Source organism: Erigeron canadensis, chromosome 5, assembly GCF_010389155.1.
Source record: "Erigeron canadensis isolate Cc75 chromosome 5, C_canadensis_v1, whole genome shotgun sequence".
NCBI lineage: Eukaryota > Viridiplantae > Streptophyta > Magnoliopsida > Asterales > Asteraceae > Erigeron > Erigeron canadensis.
In genome coordinates, this window is record NC_057765.1 from 11,501,119 (window position 1) to 11,522,781 (window position 21,663).

Consider the following 21,663-nt stretch of genomic DNA (forward strand, 5'->3'; position numbering starts at 1 on the left):
GGAGATGTACTTAAAATCAATATTGAAAATTTCAATTTAATATTGAAAATCGGGAAGGAATCTACTCTATAATATAGTATAGATTTGTGAGAATCCAAGATCAACATAAAATTCAAAAGGACCAAAACATACCAAAATGAAAACACACTGGACTACTCCTAACATTTCTTAAAACTTCATCAACAACTTGAAATCGACATCCCACTAATAGCCTAACACGACACCGTTTCACATATCACCACCATTTTCCTATATATATACACACACCAAGATAGTCTTGGATTGTTACACCGACCAAAGCAAGCAAGAAAATGTTGATGAAGTGTTTTCAAAGATACGTTATCCTAACTTTCGTTCTTTATTCGATCTTGTGCATCAACCACACTGTCAAGTGCGATGGTAATTTTCATTTCTAGTCATATTTTAGTTTTGTTTTTATGTAATTCTTGAATCATGAACTAACTTTACATATTATTTTCATTTTAATGTGGGGTTTGTAGTTTTATATTGTACTAAAAACTTGTTGGTGTTTGAGATTTGGATCTGTTTTAAATTTGTGTCGGTGAGGTTGTTTAGTTTACATATAGAGATCTAAACTTAGTTAATATACTCATGGGTTTTGTTCTAGTCCAAGTAGGTATATCGATATAGCTTAGTTGGTCCTTGATTGACTTCTAAGATTGCTCCCAATGGTCTTGTCGGTTCTTGTTGGTTTACCGACGCCATTGACAGCAGGGTCGGATCTTGAGGAAGTCACGGAGGGGGCCAAAAGTCACCGGAACCAAAAATATTACTAAGTAAAACATTTTTTCAAACGATATACGATAAAATAGCACTACGTAGCGAAAAATGGAGGGGTCCGGGCCCCGAGGCTCCTTAATAAGATCCGCCCATGATTGGCAACGTCGTTTCGGTTTGCTTCGTCGCTTAACCGACAAGCGTTCGACGATCTTGGTAGGTCCACCCTCTATACGGGCCGCTAGTTTTTAATCTGATAAATAAATGGTCCGATAATTAATAGAGACTGTAAAATGATTAGGAAGGGATGAGAAAGTAATGAGGTGCTATTGGCAGGTATTTGTCAGTTTAGAAGTATTGACGTGACAAAATTGACGAGCAACTGATGTCGTCACCATTGGGAGGGGTCTAATAACTTGTGTTTGTTTAGTTTTGAAATAGTTGTATTGATGGAACAACCTACTTGTTTTGCTAAGTAATTGTATTAAAAGAATTCATGTTGACAGATATTAATTGTATAAGTATACATGATTCATAAAACAGTAATAGTATATATTTGAATGAACTTGGTAAGTGTCTATGTAGTCCTTGTATAATTATCTCGTACAAGATTTAATGATATATATTAAGTAGAGGCATTGGCTTTCACCAATTTATTTTCGGATGGGTTGATTTGGGTTGTGTTTCATTCCAAATGGCATAGATGGGTCTAATAGGTAATTAGCTCAAGCCTAAAAAAGAATATATCAAATCGGTTGAAGCTTAGAAGTTGCCCAAAGCTTTTTTTAATGAGGTGCATCCTCCTACTCTCCTAGATTGTTTTATTCAAGAAAGTAGATTATGATAGTATATTTTGTTCTTGTAATAGTAATCGCCATGTATGTTATTAAATCGAAGATTAAAAACTAAAAAAATCGTGTTTGGGGTCATGTCAACCCAATCAAGTACCCAATGTGATCAGCCTGTGCTACTTCATGACATATTTCAGGATGCTTCGATAAATGAAATATTTCAACCGCCCCCTATTTTGCTGCCGTTAATATCAACTTCATATCTAATGGATGACAGTTTTAAGTTAGAAGTTTAGCGTGATGCTAAGTGCTGAATTATGCATTAAGTAAAAGTAGGTAATTGACAGTTATTTTAATTCATTAAGTAAAAAAACATGAATTTTGACTGAATGCATTAAGTTCTTAATTATTATAGTTAATTACAAAAATCGTCCCTGTCGTGGACCTCCACTTGCAGCTTTCGTCCCTAAGTTTAATAAATTACACTTTTAGTCCAAAAAACTTTGTCTCGCCAACACTTTTGGTCCTAGGTAGTAATGTCTGTTTAAAAACCCATCACGTGCCCTGCACATGATGGGTATAATGGTCTTTTTCTTTACCACAAGACTAAAAGTGTGGATTTTTTCATACCACAGGACCAAAAGTGTAATCAAACCTCATATTATCATTTTCATCAATAGATCAAATTCTAGACAAAGATCATTTCACCCTTTAAGTTGATTACTTCACATGTAAATGTTTTTGCAGATCTAGAAATCAATACAACAAATTTAATTTGCAAATCAACAACAATAATCTTAAACTACATCAATTACAACATTACCAACTAAAACAAAATCAATAAAAACCTTATTCAAAATTACAAACACCAAAAAAGCTTTACTTTTGTTACTCCAAGTTCAAACATTCATTTTCTTGAAATTTTTTATTCAAACACAACCAAAAAATCCTATTTTTTAGGAATCAGAAATCACAAGTTCCACCAAATAAGAAAAAAACTAAAAGAGTAATAATGAATCACATAGATCTAGAAAGAAGAAAGAATTGTATTAGCAAGATTGTCACAAAAGTTAGATGAAATTTATTCTACGACTTAATCTCAACTCTCTTTTTAAGATCATTATCATCCACTTCAACACAAATGTGCGGTTTAGATCCACAAATCAATCAAAATATAGAAATGGTGGCGACAGTGGTAGTTGTAATGGTCAGATCTTGGTTGTCATGGTGATGGGTAGCCGGATCTTGGTGGCTAATGGGTTGTTGTTTTTGGATTTTTTTTGAATCGCCTGTTCATATAGATTGTGTTTTTTGGTGATAGTTTTGTGTGATTTTAGAGGTTGAAATGGATTTGCTATGATGTATGCATAGATATAGTCATATAGATATAGAAACTAAATACAGATATATTGTATGAATATATTTGTTTAGAGTTAATTTCACTTTTGGTCCTTGTATTAATGAAATGACAAAATTACACATCACGTGTCTGGCACGTGATACGTTTTTAAACGGATGTTACTAGTCAGGACCAAAAGTGTTGACGGGGCAAAGTTTTTTCGACTAAAATTGTAATTTATTAAACTTAGGGACGAAAGCTGTAAGTGGAGCTCTACATCAAGGACGATTTCTGTAATTAACTCTAATTATTGAGTCTATTTTAGAAGACCTAAGGCACCTGTTTGGTTTGATCTGTTGCACTTATATCTAGTTTAAAAGCCACTACTTCAGATCATACCATGGCATTGGGTCAAACCAGAATGTAGCCCATAAAACAATTGGGCTGCCTGCTACATGTTAAGTTACAACCCACAACGCTACCATTGAAATAACGTTTGGTCATTTTACAGATGAAGATGACAATCTCCTTATAGGACTCAACAGCTACAGAACAACCCTAAACTTATCAACTCTGACAGAAAATGACCGAGCCGAATGTCTAGCCGATAAAGTAGCCGACCAATTTAAGAAGCAACCATGCACAAACACTACTGGTTCTAACACAGTTCCGGGTACTGAACAAGAGTTTTCTAATTTCCCAGAACTCCTAGAGAAATGTCATTTGAACGTTTCAACTACAAGAGATGGAACTATTCTTCCTGCTTGTGTTCCTAACCTTGACCCGACCCTTGTACTCTCCAACTATACTCGATCTCAGTACTCAATTTCCTTGAATGACACCAAGTTTACAGGAGTTGGAATTGGTTCTGAAGGTGACTGGATCGTTGTTGTGTTGACTACAAGCACCCCTGAAGGTGGCTATTCGCCTGGCAGTAATGCTGTAAATTTTGTTTCAAAGATTGGTCCTATGCACTACTCAATGTTTGTACTCGTGGCAGTCTTCACATTCTTGTGGATTTGATTTGTGTCAGGGCTGTATGAGCAGTTTGTCTTTGATTTTCATATTTTATTCACACGGAGTTGTAGAGCGATTACTTATCTTAATGTACTTATTGGCTTTCTAGAACGAAGTCAGGATTTTGCTTTAAGTTGCTTTAAGGTGTTTGTTAAAATTTTATGATCCAGGTAAATTCAATATGAAATTTCATAATGGGTTATTTAAGGTCTCATTTCTAGATAATTTTGTTTGTTTTTTTGTTGGAGATGAAAGATATTGTTTCTTCCAAATCGTATGGGAACATATTGGTCTATTGTTTGGTGTTTCCAATATTCGAAATCAGAGATTACGTTTGCAGATGGTATGTTGTCAGTTCTCACTAGGGATATGGCAAAAACACCTAACAGGATCTCGGTCCGGTTATGCGGGTTTAAGGCTGTGTATAGCCGGGTTTAAGGCTGTGTATAGCCGTATAGGATGGTGATGTGTAATATCTAGTCTTAAATTTATAAACAAGAAATACCCTCGAACTGACTACTACATACTCTCGGGCAGTGGACCCGTTCGTATGCAATATAGTTTAGAGGTAAGTCCAGGTCGAATCCACAGAGACTAATTAAGAGTAAGTGAGTTTTAAATAGTTTAAGAAAAACTTTGGATTTTAAAGACTCCCGTCATATTGGATTTTGAAAAAGTTAGTTAATTAATGAAATTAGTGATTCCGAAGAATTAAACGAAAAGAGAGTTTTTAATATCAAAATTAATTAAAAGATCATCTACTTTCGACTCCATGACACATTAACTCCGGTTGCATTTAAATTAAGACCCAATCCAAATATGTGGACAAGATAACCTAGATTCGAACAAAGAAACTCACTTGGTGGCCAACAAGCTTATAACTCCATTCAATTCCATTAACTAACTAGTTCAATCATAGAAAACTGGCACCACCAACGTTTAATATAATCTACCTAATTAATCAATTTGTTTTGGCTATAAATTAACAATCATGCCTACATGAAACTAACGTGACACCATTAACCGCTAATCCCATTTAACAAATTACTTCCTATTATTACTATGTTGTTTACTATCACACCATGAACTAGCACCAACTACTCATAGACAAGCAATTGAAATGATACTTATATACTTCCGACACCATCAACAAAGCATACATATATCACCAACAAACATAATAATAAGTGACAAGAAAACAATTCATTAAAATCTCGACACAACGTTAATTAAGATCAACTTGGATTAAAAACTATGCAACCATCGTTTTTGTATCACTTCATCTAAGTAGATGATAAAAGATTTAGCTACTCATGACAAGATTAATAAAACTAACAATAATAAAATAGATAAAATCCATAATAAAAATTGTATAGTAATATAGTCTCACAATAAGCAACTAATAATAAAAGTAAAAGGTATAAGAATCGAACAGAAACTGATTATGCGGCTGTTATTGAAGTCGAACGAAACAAAGTCTAAAGACTTTAGCGGCTGCTTCTGTTCCTTCGTAAAACACCTCACGATTCCCTACGAATTTTAATTGCCAAGTACATCTTACGAATTTAATTCCTTACACACCTACTAAAAACAATTTCCCTCTTACGAACTCCAAAACCCTTTTTCTTATTATTAAAGTCGATAGATTAGATAGATTAAGTTGTATCCTCCATTGGCTCCAGAATCATAATATATATAGTTGTTTCGCATGAGGCCTACGTATGACTATAGTCGGTTAATATGGCTTGACTTTCTAATTTTCATGACAATAATAACATTAATTGAAAACTTGTAATGGACTTTTGCTCAAAGTTGGGCCTTTTCTCTTGTCAGCTCACGAGACACAAAACCTACAAGTGGGCTGCCCCCACTTGTCTTCTTTTATTTTCTTCCAGCCCATAATTTATGAACTTCACTTTGTTGATTTCGGCTGTCACATGCACCTTGCTTCTTTAATTGCAAAACTAAATGATAGGTATTTTAGTTTTTGTTGTTCACATGATCACAAGTCCAGCCATTATAGTCTTAGATCTTGTACTAAATATTTATGCAACACAAATAATATGTGTCACATTATTAATCTTTGTAGCTTCAATCAACTTTTTCTTCGTAACTCATCTCCATTTAACTCACTTCGTCGAATCTCATATTTTAGACCTATAAAATAATAAAAGCACACTTTAAGTATAAAATCTATCAAGATATTTATAATTCAAACGTAAAAAAAATGATATCGCATAAAATAAATATATATAAAATTTGCGAAATCAGATGGTTATATACTTATATTACAGTTTTGAGTTTGGGCACGGTTTCAAATTAAAGCCCGTAAAACTAAAACCCATCCCGAACCTACATATCTAACCCGTATATATATATATAATTATTATATACTAATAGAGTAATAGTATGTATAGTTTTAATGGGTATTGATTCTTAAATAGCATGAGATGGTAATTGGTTTAACAGTTAATACGTGCTACTTGTGGAAGTCATTAGGCATTGTTAGGGCGGTTGATTGCTTGATTATAGAGTTAGGAGTACTCGGCCTAGGAGGAGAGTACTTGGGGATTACACGGATTCGAAATTTTAATACAAAAGTAGTTATAATTTGGAAATTTACATATATAAATGAAAAATATTCTTAAATTTTTTTTAAAAAAATAGTTTAAACGGGCGATGACCTTTTGATAATTTTAGAATTAATTAATAAATCGTTCTTGGCTTTTTAAAAATTGCACGTTTTATCCATATCTATACTATTTTACAAAGATGACATCACCCATGTTGAAAAGTTACATCTTTGGGATATAAGATTGGGATTAATCACAGAAAGACCAACGTACTTTCCCATTTGTACACGGTTGCCCATTATACTTTTTTATTGATGAGGTTTACCCACATACTTTTTTTTTGTACACGGTTGACCAATATTACCGACTATCACAGGTAAACCGGTCAACTTTGGGTCAACCGTGTACAAAAAAAAGTATGTGGGTAAACCTCATCAATAAAAAGTATGATGGGCAACCGTGTACAAATGAAAAAGTACGTTGGTCTTTTCGTGATTAATAAAAAAAAAAATAAGTAGTGATGTATTGCTAAAAAAATATCTTACGGATGATCCCGCATACTTAATACATGCGAATCTTTCTTACTAAAAAGGGACTAACAACCAAATATTTCATACGAAACCCAAATTACAAAAATTTTGAACATTTTGACGTTGTGGATGTTGCATATCATTGCAAGTTTGCAACCCAATAATAATGAATGTTGGTGCCCGACCTCAAAACTTGTTTTCTTTGTAACGAGGTCTTAAGACCTGTGCGTTGCACGTCCGGGATGAATTATATTATTTACATTTTTAACGTGTGGTTTAAAAATGATTTATATTAGAACGATGTTCAGTTTTTTGTAAGAGTATAGTTATAATATTGACATAATTATGAAAATAGAATTTAAGGAAACAATTGACAATATAATATATAGTTGTGTTGATTAAAAAGAACATGTTTACGAACGTTGATTAACATTGGATTAATCACAAGAAGATCAACGTACTTTCCCATTTGTACACGGTTGCCCATTATACTTTTTTATTGATAAGGTTTACCCACATACTTTTTTTTTACACGGTTGACCCAAAGTCAACCGGTTTATCTGTGATAGTCGGTAATATTGGTCAACCGTGTACAAAAAAAAAGTATTTGGGTAAACCTTATTAATAAAAAAGTATAATTGGCAACCGTGTACAAATGGGAAAGTACGTTGGTCTTCCCGTGATTAATCCCTATAAGATTTTACCAAGTACCTTTAGTGATTAAATTACATCATTAATTACCTATTTTCTAAAATATTTTTACAAACCCTTTACATTAATTATCTACAATACTCGAGGCCGTCACTACAACCTGTCGGCTGTTGCCGCCACAACCAAAATGTCATCGCCGCCGCCACCGCCACATTACGTGGGTATTGTGCTAGTTTTTCACAATTTATAATTTTGATCTCTGAGTTTTGACCTCCATTCGTATTTTTGGTCTAAAACACAACAATTTTGGTCAAGAAATCAAAACTTTTGATTAAAAGTCAACAGTTTTGGATTAAAACGGTTGATGGCCGAACTCACTGAAGTCCCCATTTTAATAGTACCAGTTTTATGTCTCACACACTCAGACAGTAATGGATTTCGAATCTCTAATCTCACGCATCTAAATGTGATTAAATATCATATCTACATTGGGCTCCCGCAAAGTTAATGTTATTGTTGGGCCATATGCTTAGTTCGCCCACCATGAATTCGACATGCAATAAACATTTGGATTTTGGACCACGATGCATACATGACTTTTATGACTTTCTTTTCAGTCATACAACGAGATATGTCACCCGGGCGTTGCCTCGAGAGACATGACGTTTGTAGATGTCTTTCTTTTTAAGAAAAATTATCTAAATTTATTAAGAAAATGGTATTAGGAGAAATGACAAAATATGATACAGAAACGACGCTCTTATAAGAATGAAAAAATGTGTTGTGATCATAATACAAATAATAATAGAAAAAAGATGACTTTGATATATTGATTTCTTTCTACCATTTTCTAACCAAAATATTACATGTTCCCTTAAAAAGTTTGTGTGAAAATAAAAAGGGTTTAATGGATGCCTACAATTTAAAATAAAATCCTTAGTACAAAATGTAAGAGATCAAAGTTTTTAGTATAAATGTATTTTAAAGAAATAAAATTAAAAAAATTTACAAAGATAATAAATGTATAATAAGGAAAAAAAAGTTAAGCATATAAAAAATGTAAGTTAAAAGTAATAATTAAAAAATAATGGACATGTGGGGCCTACAAAAAAAATAAAAAAAGTTACTATTCTTTGCACAAATCCCAATACTCCCGGGCGTTGGCCCGGGACGTTACGTATGTGGATGTTTTAAAATAAAATTACTTAAATTTATTAAGATAATTGTATTAGGAGAAATAACGAAATACGTATATAAATAAATATATTAATACCGAGACGACGCTCTTAAAAGAATGGCAAAATGTGTTACGAACATAATACAAACAATAATAGAAAAATATGACATTTTTACATATAAATCCAAAGTTTTGAATTAACCTGACATACTAAAATGTCAAGACAAGGCCAAAAATTAAATATAAAGAAGTAGCCCAAAAGTTTAAATATGGAATAGCAAAGCCCATTAACGATAACTATATTAATACCGATAACGACATTCTTAGAAGATTGGTATAATGTTAAAAACAATAATAGAAAAAAATGAAATAAAAAAATATTTAATATTATACAATGAGTTTATGTTTTACAAATAATTATGGGTTCATGAGTCGGGAGTTAAAAGACACAAATTTTTTAAGGGGAACATGTAGTATTCATCTGGTGGTTAAAAAAATGGTAAAAATAAATGAAGGTGACATGCCCATGTGAAAAAAGAAATATTAAAACTTTTGTGTGAAAGTGAAACTTGTACAGTTTAAAATGAAATCCTTACTGTAAAACTGTAATAGATTAAATCTTTTCGTATAAAATGATTTTAAAAAAAAATAAAAATAAAAAACGTTAAAAAAAGTTAAATAAATTTACAGTGAAAAGAAGTTAACCATTTTTTTAAAACGGGTAAAAATTACTTTTGTGTGAAAATGAAACCCATACAGTTTAAATGAAATCCTTAGTGTAAACTTGTAAGAGATCAAAGCTTTTGGTGTAAAATAGTTTTAAAAGAAATAAAATAAAATAAAAAGGTTTGAAAAAGTTACATAAATTTGTGGTGATAAAAATTTAACCGTTTTAATAGAAAAAGGTAAAAAATAATAGTATAAAAAATAATGAATATGTAGACCCCATCAAAATAAAAAAAAAGTTACTACTCTTTACACGGATCACGAGATTTTGTTTTTAATATATATATACATATATATATATATATAATGTCGTTGAATGCTTTCAAAACTGAAATGGATGTTAATTAATACCAGTTACCACTATATAAATCATCGACCCTTATCTATTTTAATAGTACAACTTTGATCAACCAAAAATATCTCTCACCACACTAACCACCTAACATATTTGGTCTATCAAAAATACACTATATAAACATCAACTGTTGGAATAAACATGATTCGATTCGAGTGATAAAACATCCCCCATCGTCCTGTGGAACCTGTAAAAACATAAAGCATGAATGCTAATGATTTCGGGTTCCCATAACAAGGTGATTGAGTAATAATGTGATGATAAATTCGGCTGTAACATGATGCATGAATTTAATAAAGAAAGAAACACGAAAATTAGGGTATTATGTGTGTAGGGATTAACCTTAACTTAGGGTTAATTACCCTCTATTTATAATGAGAGCAATTACACATTCAACCTTTTAGTATTTACACATTCAACTCTTATGGTGTTTAATGTGTGTACCATTAGTCCTCTTAGTTACAATCACCTAATGGGAAACCCTATACTACGTTTGTAAGAGTAAATAGGCCCATCATATATTTACTAGACATAGGGATTTCAGTTATCGTCAATTATCATATCAAGAATGATACATGATCAGTGACGGTCACACTAACGTGTTTCCAACATTCTCCCACTTGACCAAGCGATCATTTATCTATGAGTATTCAGTAAGTCCGGAATAATACTCATTTTGATTTAAACCGAAATCATAGCCAATAAGTACAGTCGTAGAGAAGAACATCAACTCAGGACCTCCACTAGTCAAACTATGACTCAAATTTAAAACTAATAAGCAATGATCAATTGACTAAGACAAATTTTGTTATATAATGTCTTCACACTGTTATGAGCTCGAAGTGTAACTAATAGACAAACAAAATCTGAATAAGGAGGAAATTTTTTCATTAACATAATAATAATGACTAATAAGTACAACATGCTATCATAATGGGTCATTTAGTAAGCCTCATCTTCGACACGTGTCCTACAAAGATTTTAGGAGGAAGACCTTTCAGTCATTAGATCCATTAGCATATTTATGTGTACTTATGTACTCAATACAAAGAACATTTTCCTCAATCCGTTCACGTAAAATAGATACTTTGTATCGAGATACATCTCAGCGCCAGTTGAACTGTTACTGTTCAAAAATTATGGTAGCTGAGTTATCACAGTAAAACTTCAATGGTCTAGTAATAAAGTTGACGACTTTCGAGTCTACTGACCAGGTTCTTTAACAACATCTCATGACATGAACTTATGAACGATCAATCATCATGGTAGACGTTGCAGTCAGTTTTTTTTTTATCTTTATTTATGACTCCGTCAAAATTTAGGTTTGCTAGCTAATCATAGATATACATTCAGATTTAGATTTCTTATTGGAATTGGAACATCCCATTACTTCTAAGTTGTCACCTTTTCTATAAGTTAATATGTAGTCTTTGGTCCTTTGCAAATATCGTAGAACCTTTTTAGCCATTTTCCAATATGCTAATCCGGGATTATAAACTTAACTCCCAAGCATACCGGCAATATGAGCGATATCTGGACGAGTATAGACTTGAGCGTACGTAATGCTCTTAACTACTTATGAGTAAGGTATCATCCTCATTTGCCCCTTCTTTAATCTCAATGATTGGACTTTGGAAACAATCACATACGTCTCCTTTTACTAATAGATCTATAGTGGGTGTGTAATGTTGCATGTTATGGCGTTCTAAGATGTGTTCAATATAAGTCTTTTGAGAAAGAACTAGAACATCATTATGCCTATCCCGATGTATTTCGATACCCGTGATATTAAAGGCATCACCGAGATCTTTTATGTCGACATTCTGCGAAAAGTAAACGCTTTGACTCATGCAACATATCCAAGTTGTCATTTGCAAGTTTAATATCATCCAAGTGCAAAACAAGGATTGTAAATTTACTCCCACTGATCTTGAAATAGGTGCATTAATTCACTTGATTCTACAGGAAGTCTTGTCCTCTTTATGACTTCGTTAAACTTAAAGTACCATTTTAGTGATGTTTGCTTCAACCCATATATGGACTTATTCAACTTGCAGATCTTGTGCTATTTACTTTATGGATCTTCAAGTTCACATGTATCCGTCTTAATGCAAGTTTGTATTTAGGAAAGTGGTCTTGATATCCATCTAATGTAACTCTAAATCATAATAAGTTACGAATGCTATGACGATCCTTAAGGTTTCTTTAAGAGACAGGAGATAAGGTCTCTTGATAATCGATTCATTCCTTTTGAGTAAATCCCTTAACAACTAGTTATAGCCTTATAGCATTTGACGTTTCCATTCGGGTCTAATTTGTTTTTGAAGATCCATTTACAATCTGCAGGCTTGGATTCTTCAGGAAATTCAACCAAGTCCCAAACGTCATTATGCTATATGGAATTAAGCTCTCAAATTATGGCTTCATTCCACTAAGTGGCATGATCGCTATTAATGACTTCTTAATAAGAGGTAGGATCAGTAAGCTTTCCAATGTCCTCAACTTCAGTTAAATAATGAAATCATCAAAGTTATGGTCTTGCGTGACCTAGATGATCTCTTGAGTTGATTTTCAGGTTTAGTATAGAAGATGCTTTAACATTAGTAATAAGATGCTTTGCTTTAGCATTATTAATAAGATGCTTTAACATTAGTAATATCTCAATTAGGAGGATTAGGATTTTGATTAGGAGAAAGTGGATCAGTGATATTAGGAGCAGCGTTGGGTACAAGAGGAGTTATCGGAGGAGTAATAATAACCGACGAGTGGTTCCCCCCGCTTCTTGTACTTCCTGCAAATCTTAACTTATGATTTGTCGTGCTCCCACTGATCTCTTAGTTCTCATGAAATGTGACATACTGCATGTCAATAATGCTAGTAGAGTAGGAAAGACTATAAAACTAATAACCGATAAAGAAACAAGTAAGGGATTTAGGATTCAGTTTCTTTAAGTTAGGGTTATAGAGTTATGCTTTGGCAGTACAACCTCATACGTTCATATAATTCAGACTCAGTTTCCTTTCTGTCCAAGAGTCTTAAGGACAGATTCTAATGGAAGTCTTATTGAGTATATGAATGGCTATACGTAAGGCCTCAGTCTAAAAGAAAGTAGGTAAGTTAGTGTCGACAAACATACTTTTCACCGTGTCCACTAAGGTTCTATTTCTCCGTTTAGCAACATGATTTCGTTGAGGAGAACCTGCATGGTGTATTGGTTTATTATGCCATGTTCCTTTCAAAAGTTATGTAAAGGACCATGAGCTTGACCAATATCAGTATGTCAACCTTAATACTCACCTCCTCTATCTGATCTCACAACTTTTATTTTATGATCAAGTTGGTTTAAAAAACAAAACTTTAAGATCAATAAAAGTCTCTAAGGGTTCACATCAGATATAGGTGCATATAATGTGAATAATCGTTAATGATTCTAATAAATGATGCATGGATGCGGGATAGGGGCCACTAACATTAGAGTGAATTATTTCCAACAAGTTGGAACTTCTAGTGGCTCCTTTCTTAATCCCTTAAGCAATTGAATACATGTTTCAAAATCACTAAAGTCAAGAGAATGTAATATTCCATCCTTTATGAGTCGTATCATGCGAACTCGTGAGATGTGGCTAAGGTGTTATGCCACAACATGGAGGAACTCTCAAATTATTTAGGTGATTTTGTCTTTGTTTTAGTTATGTCATCAATATTAGGAGACAACAGAGACTGTGACACATTATTATCTAGTTCTAACTGATACAACAATCCATCAAAGAAACTATGACCAAGAAATTCATTATTATGAGTAATGGCAATCTCGTCGTAACCATGAATTATTACAGAACTTTCAAGGTGTTAGACTAGAAAAAATATACACAATGTTTTGAGAAATTCTCGGTACACATAAGGTATCCACTAGTCTAATACACTTTTAAGTGTTTATATGTAAATCATAAGTCTCCATGGTTTTGACATAGAAGAGATCAACCCTTCCAACTCTAAGCTTTCTTTGGTCATTTGATAGCTTCTGAATTGTATGGAGTCCTTATGTTGAGTTAAGCATATGAACCATAGAACTAGAATCACTACATGTATTAATAGATACATCAAATATAAAAAAGGAATCATATATTACATGAAATAAGTTACCTTTATAGGCCAGCTACTCCTTGATTTTAGGGCAATCTGGGCACAAACAGAATTTGCAGTTAGGATTGCTCGTCAAGAAATTAAAGCTAGAAGCAACAACACCATGATTAGCCTTTTGAACTTTATTTGCAGTATTATTATTGTAATATCTTTCCTCTTTATGGAATTAGCAGTGGTAGTAAGGTAAACACTTTAGGTTGGCCCAACTTAAGACGAACATTTTCTTGCACACACATTGCATTAAGTTCACTCATCGACCATTTATCCTTCATAGCGCTAAAGTTAATTTTGAAGGTGTCGAAATGAGCATGCAATGAGGTCATTAGAAAATGCACAAGAAAATTATCAAAGACTTTCAATTTTAGGACTCTTAAACTTATGAGTCATGTCAGTCATATTCATTATGTGTTCACAAACACTGCTATTTCCTTTGTTCTTAAGCTACTTGCATACGCTTTTTAGTTTCCCTCAGATACTTTAATTGATGAAGTTCCTGACCATCAGTAGTGACAAGCGATTCACCTTATCCCACTTTCTTAAAATTCGCTTTTTGAGCTGCAGAAAACTTAGCAGTAATAGTAGTGGGTTCATTGTGGCGAATGGCATAGTCAAGGTCTAGCATCTTCGGAGTTAGAAGTGATTAATCATTTCATAAAGCAAAGTTTGCATCAATAAGTGGCTTAATGCCTAAGTTAGGTACTACAGTGGAAATAAGGAGGATATCAATTTATGATACAAGTAATAGAAGATTATTAAAGTAATGCCTAAAACTAAGGGCAATAAGATTATAGTGACATAATTAGCTATCTAAGGCAGACTAAGCAATATCTATAAAACTAATAGAACAAAAGTAATGCCTAAACTTAACCAAGGGCTAATAATAATGTTTCTCATAATTAGATATCTAAGGCTTATTAAGTAATGTCTCTAATAATGGAACTAACGTAATGCCTAAAATACGTAAGAGGCTAAAGTAATGTTCCTCAGAATAATGAGACTAAGACCATTAAATTAATGAAGCCAGTGATAAGTAAACCTATTGTAAACACCAAAACAATAAGTTAACATAAGGCTCTACTAAGAATTTACATCACCTTTGGGCAGAAGTAACTAATATCTAAGTACAAATAAGCATTAGAGTCATGCAACACAACGCTTATCTTTTGACCTTTGGCAACAAAATAAAGAATCGTGTATATTATGTATGAAAATAATCCTTTTAGCACACAAAAGTATATTAAATCATCTTTGGGCAGAATCAATATACTTAGTGTTCATTATGCAAAAGGAAAAGAATAATACAACCATGAGAATCACATTTGACCTTTGGGCACAAATGATGAAACCATGTACATTAGTGCGAAGCCCCCACACTTTATGGGGGTCCGGGGGCAGTGCCACTGGAAGCGGGGTCCAAGGGGCAGAGCCCCTGGCGTCTGCCCCTGGCTGGGATCGAGCGCGACCAGAAATTTTCACCCTTAAAGTCCTATGGCAAAAATGTCTTAAAAAAAATATTTTTGAAAAATTAGAGACAATTTTAGCTACAAAATTATAGGGTAAAATAGTAAGCACGAACTCATTCATCAACTAAAATCATCTTCAGTATAACAGGAACTTAAGTAATAACTTGTGATAAAGTAAGCACAAAGTCATCTAATAGTTTGTGATAATGTAAGCACGAGGACATCAGTAAGTCGTGATGACATAGGCACGAAAACATCATCTAAGTCGTGAACATATAAGCACGAAGATATCATAAATTCTTGATGATGTCAGCACGAAAGTGTCATAAACTCGTGATGACGTAAGCACGATTTTGTAGCTAATTCGTGTATGAAATTAAGCTGAAGTTCGTGGTGACATAAGCGCGAATTCGTGATGACTTAAGCGCGAAGATAAGCAGAAGTGCGTGATGATGTCAGCACGAAGATGACGTCAGCGCGAGGATGACGTTAGCGCGAAGTAAACATTAGTCCGTGATGACGTCAGCACGAGTTTTGTAGTTCTACAAATATTTAGTTCGCGAAAACCCTCGAATTCGAACCAAATCATGATAGATCGTTCGTAACGCAGCTCTGATACCACATGTTGGAATAAACATGATTCGATTCGAGTGATAAAACATCCCCAATCATCCTGTGGAACCTGTAAGAACATAAAGCATGATTGCTATTGATTTTGGGTTCCCATAACAAGGTGATTGAGTAATAATGGGATGATAAATTCGGCTGTAACATGATGCACGAATTTAATGAGGAAAGACACACGAAAATTAGGGTATTATGTGTGTAGGGATTAACCTTAACTTAGGGTTTACCCTCTATTTATAATGAGAGTAATTACACATTCAACCTTTTAGTATTTACACATTCAACCCTTATGGTGTTTAACGTGTGTACCTATAGTCCTCTTAGTTACAATAACCTAATGGGAAACCCTATACTACGTCTCTAAGAGTAAATACGCCCATCATATATTTACTAGACATAGGAATTTCAGTTATCGTCATTTATCATATCAAGAATGATACATGATCAGTGATGGTCACACTAACGTGGTTCCAACATCAACCACTTCTCTATTTTTCAAATTAGAGAAATACCCCTCACCACACTAACCATCTACCAAAAATACCCCGGTTTTCCAATGAACCGGTTCGCACAAAGAAAACAAATGTCACCCCAGTTTTCGGTACGACTAGTACAAGTAGTCTGGAGAGTCAGAAGCTAACGTATAACTGTTTGACACTCGTTTATCACAAATTTCACTACCTTAAGAGAGGGTAAGAGTGTTTAATTTTTACAATGATCCCATGATTTTAGAAATGCCAAAAACGTTATTTTTGTACTAATCAAAGCCAATATAAAAGCCAAATATAACAGCCAAATGATATTGTGTACTCGTCAAAATGAATGTTCGTACATCAGATGCATGGGTGGATTTAGTGTAGAAACACCGGAGGGCGGAGGCAACCACCCCCGACGACCCAAAAAGTTTTTATGTGTATATCTTTATCTTTACTTCTTTACTCATGGAGGCAACCACCCCCGACGACCCAAAAAGTTTTTATGTGTGTATATCTTTATCTTTTTCTTTACTTCTTTACTCATATAGTGTAATAGATGAGCCCTTTTTCTAAATCTCAAATTACAATTTTGATCTACTTAAATTAGTCATCTTCTTTATTCATTATTTTAAAAATCTCTACCTAATATACCTATATACCCTTAAATCTCAACCACTCATTTTTCTCTCTCTCCTAAAATCTCAACCACTCATTTTTTTCTCTCTCCTCCATGAACCATTTATTCCTCTTATTCATTCAAAGTCTTTTATCTCAAAAACCATATATCGATAAATTATAAAAATTATATGGTTATTCTTAAAATTCATGCTCTTTCGTTAGAGATGTAATTCGATATACTTTCGACAAATTTTTAAATCCGAGGGCGGAGCCCTGATGAGCGTCGATTTTGTGATAAAAACCCCTAAAGAAAGGCTTCATTTCTATACTTAAATGAGTTATTATTCCGGAACTATTGGTACTTTATGAATGATGTGATTATGCAGGTTCCCGGAAGATGCGAGAGAGGGTAAATGACATCATGTGACTCAAGAAGGAAGCCTATGAAGTTACAAGACACAAGGAAGTGGTTTGGGAGCCAAACGAAGACACAAGTGCAAGACAACAGCCACCAGCGGCCACATGCCACCTAACCAGCGCCTCTGGTACTCACCAGCGTCCGCTCCCCAGCTAACCAGCGCCGCTACTCATTCACCAGCGGCCGCTCCTCGACCAACCAGCGCTGCTAGCCCAAGGAAGCCCAGGACCAGCGTCGCTGGTCAGCTCACCAGCGCCGCTGGTCGGCCTAGATCTGAAACTGACTTAAACCCCTATTTAAGTCGAACTAACCCTCAAAACCCTAAGAGAGAGCCGATTCAGCAGCCCTAGCCGCCTAGGAATAATCCTAGATCGAAATTGCAGATTCCAAGAAGGTTTTGGAGCATCTAAACACCATCTGATCTTCAGTCTTGGTCTAGATTTTTCATCTTTATTTACTCTTTGTTATTGAACTATGTCTTTTATCTTCCCAGACTTTGTTATTCCTTTAATAATGCTAGGCTAGTAGGCTGAATATTTGTTTGGATCAATGTGATCATGTAGATGCTTATTGTTTAACTGTTTTTGTTTAGTTTCTATTGGAATGTGCTTTACTGTTTATCGTAGATCCATGTTTATTAGTAATTCATGTTGCTATTGGTTTTATATCTGAACATATTAGTTTAATTCTAATGGTTGTCTATGATCATGCACTAGGAATAATATGCTAGGACAGAAAACAACTAGTTGGTCTATAACTAGAAGTAAAAAGTGATTCACTTGTAACCGAGGGATCCAGAACCATAGTAACTAGGATGAATTGAACACGAAGCTTAACAATACCAGACGCGATCCTTTGACTTGGAAACGAGCACTGTGGTCACTGGAGGGAATTATATCTGGTCATGGCTTAAGAGCCAGGTAATTAAAAGATGAATTAGTAACACAAACTTTAGGTCATAATGCTTAAAACAAGAATCTAGCGAGAATTTGTTTTAATGGGTAGTGTGAGTCTAGCGACAACACTACTAACTAGGTAAAGTGAATCTAACGAGAATCTGAACCGTGATTAAGTTTCCAACAGGCTAATAAACCAGTAAGATAGTATTTGGTCGTATCATGAGATCGGAGATGCCAAACAAGTATTTTAATTTAATTACTGTTATTTGCTTTTTCCAAACTACTTTCAGATTAGCTTCTCGCTGCAAAGCGCGTGGTTAGATTTTATTTATTGTACTGTCAAAAGTATTAGTTTATTAGGAGTTAGTGACAAACCCCCAAACAATCTAGAATTAGACGTACTACTAGATTAGGTAACGGAACGCGTCCCTACGAACGATCCTGTAACTTACCACTAGGTTATATTGCATTGACCGGGTTCTCTGCTCGTTAAAGTGTGTGTTAGTTTAGATAGTTACTTGTATAACATAAATTTAAAGATAAGAATAAAACACCACCATCAGGTCTTTTGGCGCCGCTGTCGGGGACGCGTCGCATTCTTAGTTTAGTAGTGTAGTTCGACCCTACTTCGTGTTTCGGCACGAAGTAGTTACTTTTCAGTATTTCATTTTAGGTCAAATTAGGTTAAATAGAAAATTAGGTCAAGTTAGGTTAAAATTAGGTCTAGCTTAATTAGTTTGCATTTTCATTTTTCTTTAAATTTAATAATCCAAAAATATTTTTGTTTTTCATTTTTAGTAGTTAATATAGTTTTTCATTTTTAGTTTTATATTGGTGCGTTGATCTTTTTCTTGAGTTTTGCAGGATATTTAGGTGGTTAATGCGTTTGAGATCCGGAACGGTCATAAGACGTAGCTTGACAAGCCTAAGTAGACTCAGACGAAGGAAGAGACTTTACAGATCCAACTCAACCCCCGTAGGTAATTTAGAACACCTTTTCAACTCAGAAGACTCATTAGGAACAACCGAAACCATGTCTCAACCAAACTCGCCTAGAGGTGTAATTGACGATTTCGACCGACCGATGATGGAAAGGACAAGAGTCGTAGCACCGACGCCAGGATCGACTATAGTCTTACCCAACTTAGGAGATTCATTTTCAGTCAAAGGACACCACCTTAAGTTGATCCAGGATAACCAGTTCGACGGCTGAGCAAATTCTGACCCTCACAAACATGTGAGCAAGTTCACTAGTTTATGCAAGATGTTCAAGTATGGAGGAAACATCACCGATGACGATGTGCAACTTAGCTTATTTCCGTCGTCTCTCACCGGAGAGGCTCGTGCTTGGTTCGATGAGCTCGATGAAAGTACCATCACCACATGGAATCAACTTCGCGAGGAGTTTGTTTCACGATTCTTTCCCCCGGGTTTAGCTAGGAAAATGCTTCAAGACATCAAAGCTTCAAGCAAGACGAAGGAGAATCACTAGTTGTTGCATGGAAAAGGCTTAGGGAGATGATCAGAAACTATCACGAGAATGGACTTAGCAAGGATGAGATCATGGAAATCTTTTTCTATGGTTTAACAAAGAGTTCCCAAAAGGATTTATACCTAACCGGCGGTGGTAACTTTTTGTACAAGACTACTAATGCCGCGTACAAAATGATGGAGGATATGGTGCAAGCAAGCTTAGCTCGAGACGTGGACGATAAGGATCGAGATAGAAAGCCGAGAAGAACCGTGGCTAGCATCGAGAGCAGCTCCGACAATGAGGTAATCCATGAACTTAAAGCTTTATCTAACCGTTTTTCTACTTTTGAAAATAGGTTGAATATTATGGACAAGGACCTCAAGGTGATTGCACACGGGTGCAATAAATGAGGAGAAATGCACTATACCGAAGATTGTGAAGAGGAGACCACCGAGCAAGTCAATTTTGTCCAGAACCAATATCGAGGAGGCTTTCAACGAGGACTATTTCAAAGAAATTCCGGTAATTCTAACTATAATGCAAATTAACTTGAAATAACTTTGGTTCTTTTCAAAATAGGTGGCAAAGGAGTAATGGTCAACCCGAGCAACCAAAGGTGGAAAATGAAATCAAGGAGGACCCTATTGCCAAGCTTACAAATATGATGGAGAAGTACATGGACATGAATGACAAAAGGCATGACTCTTTGGCAAGCTACACGAAGTCGCTCAATGAGAAATAAGCAATCTCAATCAAAAGGTTGACGAAGGAGTAAGGAATCAACATGCCGCGATCAAGGAGCTAGAAAGGAGGATAGATAGATGGATTGAGCAAAATACAAGAAAGGAGAGCAGTCCTATGCCTAGGCCGATCTTGCAAGGAAGCTTAAGCTCAAACCCTAGTTCAAGTCAAAAGTACCAACCCCCGATCGGACGGAACGAGAATGTGAACGCCATGTTCACCGAAGGTAATGACTCTATTGTGATTTCTAATGATTCTTGTGAAAGTTCCAATCAGGTACAGGTCATACGGAAGCAAAATGAAGATGAAACGGACGAAAAGGCAATTTTGGAATCTGTCCAGAACCTACCAGCGCCACTGGAAGTACCCTCCAGCGTTGCTGGTAACCCTACGGGCACCAACCAGTGCCGCTGGGTACAAACCAGCGCCGCTGGTGACCCTCCAAGTACAAACCAGCGTCGCTGGGAGCCTACCAGCGCCGCTGGTAGCCCCCAGATCAACCACCAGTGCCGCTCGCCTCTCACTAGCGCCGCTTGTGAATCCGTCAGTTCAGATTCACGCAAAGTTTCGATTTCGGAAGAAGACCTAGGTACCCAGCTCACATCCAAATGCAAAATGGAGGATGGAGACGATTCGGGCAGAAGTGAAGAAGGTCAGAATCCCAACACACCGGACGACGGAAAAAATCAACCGCAAGCAACCGAAGATCCATGAAGTTTTCTTATCCCTTGCACTATTAACAATGAGTATTTTTCGAGTGCATTAGCTGATTTAGGGTCAAGTATTAATGTAATGCCCACGACTGTTTATGAAAGACTTACCTTAGGTTTGCTAAAACCCGCCAACATGAGCATTCGGTTAGCCGATCAGACTTACTGACAACCCAAGGGGATTGTCGAATAGGTCC

At 35.0% G+C, this 21,663-nt stretch overlaps 1 protein-coding gene across 1 annotated transcript; it reads left to right on the forward strand.

Moving 5' to 3' along the window:
* Window positions 1–234: 234 nt before the first annotated feature.
* On the forward strand, window positions 235–4,080 carry LOC122599990 (uncharacterized GPI-anchored protein At5g19250-like). The gene is made up of 2 exons (XM_043772620.1): window positions 235–399; window positions 3,380–4,080. The coding sequence occupies exons 1-2, from the start codon at window positions 312–314 to the stop codon at window positions 3,889–3,891; spliced, it is 600 nt and encodes a 199-aa protein (XP_043628555.1). The 5' UTR covers window positions 235–311; the 3' UTR covers window positions 3,892–4,080.
* Window positions 4,081–21,663: the final 17,583 nt, after the last annotated feature.